This window comes from Buceros rhinoceros, unplaced genomic scaffold, assembly GCF_000710305.1.
Source record: "Buceros rhinoceros silvestris isolate BGI_N320 unplaced genomic scaffold, ASM71030v1 scaffold29814, whole genome shotgun sequence".
NCBI lineage: Eukaryota > Metazoa > Chordata > Aves > Bucerotiformes > Bucerotidae > Buceros > Buceros rhinoceros.
In genome coordinates, this window is record NW_010410483.1 from 1 (window position 1) to 6,887 (window position 6,887).

Here is a 6,887-nt window from a genome sequence, read left to right on the forward strand (position 1 = left end):
GAGGTTTCAGGCCGGGTGAGTGGAAAAGCTGCCATTCGTCCTCAGGAAACACCGATCTTCCTCTTCGCCCCTCCCCAGCCTGGCGTGTCCCGGTCTCAGCAGAGAAAAGCGCGTTCTTTTCACGGGTGCGCAGTTTCTGAATTGGTTTCCCTCTCGGGGAGATGCACATATATTGTTACATTCTGCTAATTCTAACACGACCCTTTGGGCCTTTGTATCTGCACCCCCTTCCTGACCGCTCCCTGCCTTTGATCTGCGGGTGTCCAGGATGGTGCGGGAAGGGGAGGATTCAGCCTGGTTTGTATGAGACTGGCTGCGCGTGTGTACATAAAACTGCTTAGCGCTGCAGAATGTAAAGGGGGCTTGCAAAGGCTGATAAAGCAGGAGCTGTCCTTGATGTGTGTTTGAGTGGCAGCTGGAACTGTTCTGCTCTCCTTGAGGTTTGGGTTGTGCCTGGCCTGCTTCCTTGCTTTCAGTCCGTTTTGTTTGCCATAATGTTTCTGGGCTAATCCATTTTCTCCAGGGCATGAGAATAGCACTACAGACGTAGATGTCAGATGTGTTCTTTCTGCTTCCCCATCCCCATTTTTCAACTTAACTGCTGGAATAAACAATTTCTTCCCTTAAATCTGTGACTTAAAAGCTATTTTTCCAAGTCAATGAGTATCTCCTGAGAGGAAGCAACCATTCTGACTTTCCTGGAAACGCTTGAGAGGAATTTGAGGAGACATCTGGCAGGCCACCCGCTGGAGGTGAACAGAAGAAGGAACCTCACCAGGTTCTGTTTTATTCCCCTGCAGAGCTGACGGGTTGTTCTCAGCTCATGATGTGCACCAGCACACTGGTGCTGGAGCTGGAGGCCTGGGATTTCTCTGGCCTCAAAGAGGGTACGTTTAGCAACATGCAGCACCTGCAGTTTGGCCTCTGCTGGCAAGTGCAACTTCCACCTACTCAGGAAATCTATCAGTGCTGAAAATTAGAGCTCCTGTGGTTAATTTACATAGAGACTGTGTCTGGTGCCGTGTGTTTTCACTTGGTTTTTAACTCTGGGAGAGAGCTGGTCCTGGAACTCGCAAAGTTTGAGAAGACTTTTGGAATCTTAAATCAAAAAAAAAAAAAAAGGAAAAACCCCAGGATTGTTAGGGGGTTGAATTGCATTTGTCAGATGTCACGTATTTACGCTGCAGTTTTATTGTTGTAGCTCTGCAGTGCAGTGCACTGAAATGTCTTGTTGTTTCAGTCAGTACCACATTTTTACTAAGAAGCTAGAATGATTCTTCCCTTGCTTGTCGCTTTTTAATCTGCTGTGACTCTGGTAGCTATGAAAGAGTATTATTCATTGCAACAGAGTTCTGGCTCGACTTCGTAGCATCAAGATGTTTTTAGCCTTTCGTTTATTTATTCCAAGATGTGAGAGAAACTATTAACAAACTATATTGAACTATAAAAATTAATTTATGAACTATATAAACTAACTAATAAAAAAGCGAAAGTACTATTAAGTACTTCAAGTTCCCAGGTGACAGTAACTAATGATACTTGGTGGCCGCAGCTCTGTTGCCGCAGACAGTTTAAGCTGGTGAATACAGAAACTGTGTTGCTTGTCATGCCCTGTCCCTTGTGCCGGCATCAGCAGGAGATGACTGACCTTCTCTCGCAGGCTGCTGGTTGGTTCCATCATCATTACTCTTGAGGAAAAGTGATGAAAACTCCAGGAGATAACAGAGAGCTAGTGAAAACGGAAAGGATTTGCACTCTGCCGAGCAATCCGTCCTGCCAAAGAGTAGGGTGAGGGGTGGCATGAGCTGTGTGAACAGAGCTGTGGGACAGCTGGAGGTTTGATGGGAGGACAGCTTCCTGCACCAGTCAGCAGTTTTGAAAACGTTGTCCTGTCCTCTGGGGAATTAAAATATCTCCTGGCTAAACCTGTCTTCATTGAGTTTGTCATCTAACCTCTTTTACGGTGGGGCAGCCGCCTGCCCACAGACAACACTGTTTCAGGGTTGGAGGATCTCTCTTCAACTCCCTCCACTCCCTGTCCAGAATGGAGTTTGAGAACCGCTGAGAAAGCAGTTTGGGGCAGAGCTGTTAGCTGACACGAGTCCAAGTGACAGGCAGGGTCTTCAGAGGCTGAAAATCAGTTTGCTATGTCTGTGCTTGTGAAACACATCATGTTGAGTTTAGCAATGCATCAGCGGTGATTTTCAAGGATGCATGAGAGTAGTTTGAGGTTGGGAGGTTGTGTGTGTATTGTTGGGCACTGTTATCTTGAAACTTTACAGGAAAGATGGTTTGGTTTTGTGTCAGGTTCTTGTGGTAGAAGCCAAAATGCAAATTCATGCCTTGCTCTGTCCCTAACTACCCCAGTTGTTTGAGGACAGCATTCAGAGGGCAGCTGTCAGTAAGCCACACACATTTCCATCATTCTGGCTGCCACACAGAGCGCTTTCACCTTCTGCTTCCTGAAGCTTTTATTTTTAAGGGCTTTTTGTTTTCCTTATGTGGAATTGATGTTCTATTACTTGAAAGTAGTTTTTTTTAAACACCTCGGTGACTCCTGGTAGGGCTCATTTGATAAAAGTCATTCATCACGGCTTTCAGGCTTAGCTTCTGTGGCTCTTGTTTAAATAATCCTGGCTTCTACAGGTCAAGGTGCAGGAGAGCCTGTCGGGTTGATCCTCTGGCTCCCTTGGGTGGTGATCAGGGATTCTGAGGAGGCTGCAGTTGAGAAGGACTGCTTGGAGTCGTTCTGCCGGCCCCTGGTACGGCGGGTGCAGGGTGGCTGTAACTCGTCCCCGTGGACGGCAGGTGGCAGCGGGTGGTACACAAGCAGGACGCACTCTCCGCAGAGGTGTGACCGGCTGAAACCCAGTTTCTTCAAATACATCCCTCGACAGCAGGAAATGCAGAGGGCTGTTGCACCTTGTCTAACTCTGATAAGAGGAGAAATATTGTAAGACTTTAAAATGGAGAAAGAAAAATTGCTTTTTCCCATGACTGTCCGAGTCATTTGGTGGCACCACTTGGTGCGTGTGCTCTCTGCAGCCATAAGCGGGCTGCAGTGCTCTGGTTGTTGCTGCTTTTTCTCAGTCACTGCATTAGGGCTTGTTTCCAGAACAGCTTGTTTCTCTCTTTCACAGTGATGACCCAGCTGGCCACCCTTTGCTCGTACTCCATCCACAGAGCTAAAACTAGACAGGTCTTGTTATCAGCTCGTGCCCAATCTCTGCCGTGTCCTTCCTCCTGCAGTGCCACCCCTAGCGCTGCCTCCCCAGAGCACTGCTGGGCTGGCCTAGTAGCACAGAGCTTTAACTGAGACACTGTTCTTCCTCCCTTGCTTGCTCCCAGTATCTGTTGCCATTGTCTCAGCTCTTCTCTGTTTACAGATGCTCAAATGAAATTGCTCCCTTAGACAACTTCTTACACTCAATGCCTTTCTCAGCCTTTCCACCTCTCCTCATCATCTCTCCTTCAGTGCCGCTCATCTGTCGCCTTGCTTAGTGCATCACTTCGTTCCGCAGACAAACACCACGTTGACTCTTCGTTCCTCTGCTCCTGTCTCTGTTTGTATCTCTCATAGGGATCCCTCCGTAGGCTGTGTGACCCTTCCAGTGGTCTCCTCTGTCAGTGCCCGTTACGGAATGGGTTCTTCATCCATGACACAAGTTTTCTAGCAGCGGTAACTACCCATGATTAGCGTGATTTTTGAATAACACTGGGGCATCTTGGCTCCAGTTTGAAAGTAAGGACTAGAGCAGATTAGACAGCCTAGAACTGGGGAGTATTTCTTCTCTATCTGCGTGATCTGTGGTGCGACAATGAGTATTTCTTTGATTCAGATGCCAGTAGACTATCTTGGACAACAAAGGAGCATAAACAGTGCTGTCTGCACTAGAAAACTCTCTGTTTACAGAGCCCTGTTCTCTGTCAAGCACTGAATGTCGCGCTCTTTCTTTTTCAGTACCAAAGAAATGTCAGAAGGCCCGCGAACACTTTGGTACGGTGAGAACACAGATGGAATCTCTGAAGACCAAGTTTCCGGCGGATCAGTATTACAGGTGAGCAGCAGCACCTCCAGCCAGACGTGGCCATGGAGATTGCCTGGACGTATCTGGCTTCGTTACTTTGGCTTATGAGCCAAATGCTTCTTGTTAGAAAAGTAAATCATGGTAGAAAAGTGGGAGGTTTTTATCAGCATAGATAAAAAGTGCTTTTGCTCAAACACTCTGTTGATAACTTTTCACTAAAAATATCCGGTATTTAATCCTTTTTCTGGATTTTTTTTTTCTTCTTAAGAAGAAGGAAAGGTTAAATCGCTGTTCTGTTGGAGCTGTCATTGTGTCTGGGAGCAAAGCATTTGCTGCTCCATTAATTTCAGTTATGTTGTTAGGTTTGGGGTGTTTCTGAAAACAGCTCTGAATCTGTCATGAAATGGCTGTTTGATCCTAAATGAAGTTGTCAGCTCTGTGTTTGATTGCTGCCAGAAGGGGACAGCGTCTAGCAACAGCGTTTCAAAGAACAAGCATCTTGTCAGCTCAAATCTGCTGAAGGAAGATGGGAGGGAAAGCCCTGGTTGTCTCATGGGCCTGAGAGCCTGAAAAGCCCCATGAACCCAGTGGGGGTGTGAGAGGTGCCAGCAAATGCTGCTGTCCAGCAAAGTGTCCTGAGGGTGAGGATCTGGAGTACCAAGGAGATGACTTCATGCTGGTGTCATTTTGATAGCGCTTTGCAATATTTTTAGCTTATGTGTAAAGGTGGAAAACCTAATGTATGCTTAACGTGTGCTGGCTGCCCAGCTCTCCAGTAGTAGATGTTGCTTATTTATACCTTGACTTGCTGTATTCTTCAACAGATTCCATGAGCACTGGAGGTTTGTGCTCCAGCGGCTGGTGTTTCTGGCAGCATTTGTAGTCTACTTGGAGTCAGAAATGTTGGTGACTCGAGAAGCTGTTGCAGAAATACTTGGGAGTAAGTTAATTTTGTAACTGAAGAGAAAATATGGTGACCTTTTCAGACGTTGTAGCTTTCAGAGGTACAGAGAAGCAGGAGTACTGCATTTCTTCCCAAGAAGTAGGTTTAAAAATTTATCTGGTATTTGATTTCATTATATAAACGACAGATTCTTTTAGAAGGTGGAAACCAGCAAATCTAATGTGAACAGAAGTATCTATTCATTAATAAGTTCTTCATCAATGAAAATTATTCATTCATATTGTGTAAATCTACCGAAAGAGCGATACAAAGATGAAAGCCTATTTTTCCCACTTTCTTAGTGTTTAAAAAGTGTGGGAAAATGATAAGATTCTCATGCTGTAAGAGAATCGTGTCCTCCCAGAGCATTTTTTGGGGGGAAAAAATCAGGAAAATATTTTTCTAAAAAATGATGACAGTCCCCTCTTTTGTATATCGATGTAAATCCAGTTATTCTGTTGGATCAATTATAACCTCTTGAACATCCAGTGGAGTACGTACAAGATACTACATCAAAATGCTGAGAAGAGGCAGTAATTGCATCACGTTCAGGAAGAGGCTGACTTTCATTTTGTAATAGTATTTAATAAATTTGATACTGCAGATTAGCTCTGGTAAACAAATGCCATTTCAGCTCGCTGGTTTTGCTCATGTTCAGCACCACCTGACTACTGCTCTGGTTTTCATCTTAGTCGAAGCGGATCGAGAGCGGGGCTTTCACCTGGACATCGAGGACTATCTTTCGGGTGTATTAACTCTCGCCAGTGAGCTGGTAAGGAAGATATTCATGCATTTATTTGGACTGAAGGTGACCTAAAAAAAAAAGTAGTGTGTTTTGTAACCTTGTTGCGTATTGAAATGTCTAGGAACACTTGATCTGAACTTCTAGCAAACTGCCTGTGTTCCAGAGTTGTTCCTCGCTGATATTGTAAGAGTTAAACTAGTCGCTTGATTGAAAATCCAGGATTATGGTGAACAGAAAGGTAGATCTAAGTATAAATAATCTGACTGCCTGGAACAAAACTGCTTCATTTGCTCAAGTAACTGATGGGTGCAGAGCTGTGATGCGGGTGTGTTCCTCTGCTGACCTTCTGGTGTGTGTCTTCCTCTCATAGGCCAGGCTGGCAGTGAACAGCGTCACAGCTGGCGACTACTCTCGCCCTCTCCGCATCTCGACTTTTATCAACGAGCTGGATTCTGGCTTCCGTCTCCTCAACCTGAAGAACGACTCCTTGAGGAAACGTTACGATGGCCTGAAATACGATGTCAAGAAGATTGAGGAGGTGGTTTACGACTTGTCGATCAGAGGACTCAATAAGGAGGCAGCAGGTGGTGTGGGTGGAGAGAAATGAAGGATGCTATTTCTAACAGCATCATCGATTACCTCAGACGGTTGCCAATTTAGGAAGCATGCTAGCGAGGCCTTCCGACAGTAGTTTAGAAGAACTGCAGCTGAAAGCTGCTGTCTATTTTCTTACAAAGGGTGTAGTACGGGTGTTAGATCCCAATGTTTTGTAAAACCATGTCTAGATTAGGGCAGGAGGCTCTCTCTCAGGAGTTGCCAGTGGAATTCCTCTGTCAGAACACACGGTGCCATCCTGTGCGCAGCAGCAGCAGTAGTGGGTGGCTCCCAGGAGCTGAAGTTCTCATTAGTGCTGCAGCACTGCCCTGGCAGAGCTGTGCTTCAGCTGTCTCTGCTCACCCACCTTTACAAGCCGTGTGCGCAGCACGCACCTCCGTGCGGCCACGTGGGGTGTTCTAGAGAACACACTCTGTAAATATCTGTACTTTTTTTTAAGACACTTTTTTTTGCCTTTTTGTTTAAATTTTCACCTACATCAGTAAGTTGAACAGATTTGCATAACTGCTTATTAACCAGATCTTTTTAAATGGCTTCTGTCAATGTATCCCCCTCT

At 45.6% G+C, this 6,887-nt stretch overlaps 1 protein-coding gene across 1 annotated transcript; it reads left to right on the top strand.

Annotated features, from left to right (window-relative positions):
- Positions 1-800: 800 nt before the first annotated feature.
- TSN (translin) lies at positions 801-6,677 on the top strand (the record flags this gene model as incomplete). The annotated part of the gene is made up of 5 exons (XM_010135647.1): positions 801-887; positions 3,962-4,058; positions 4,853-4,968; positions 5,664-5,743; positions 6,087-6,677. Coding segments are annotated over 5 exons (617 nt in total), but the record flags the coding sequence as incomplete, so codon positions are not given.
- Between the last annotated feature and the right edge of the window lie 210 nt (positions 6,678-6,887).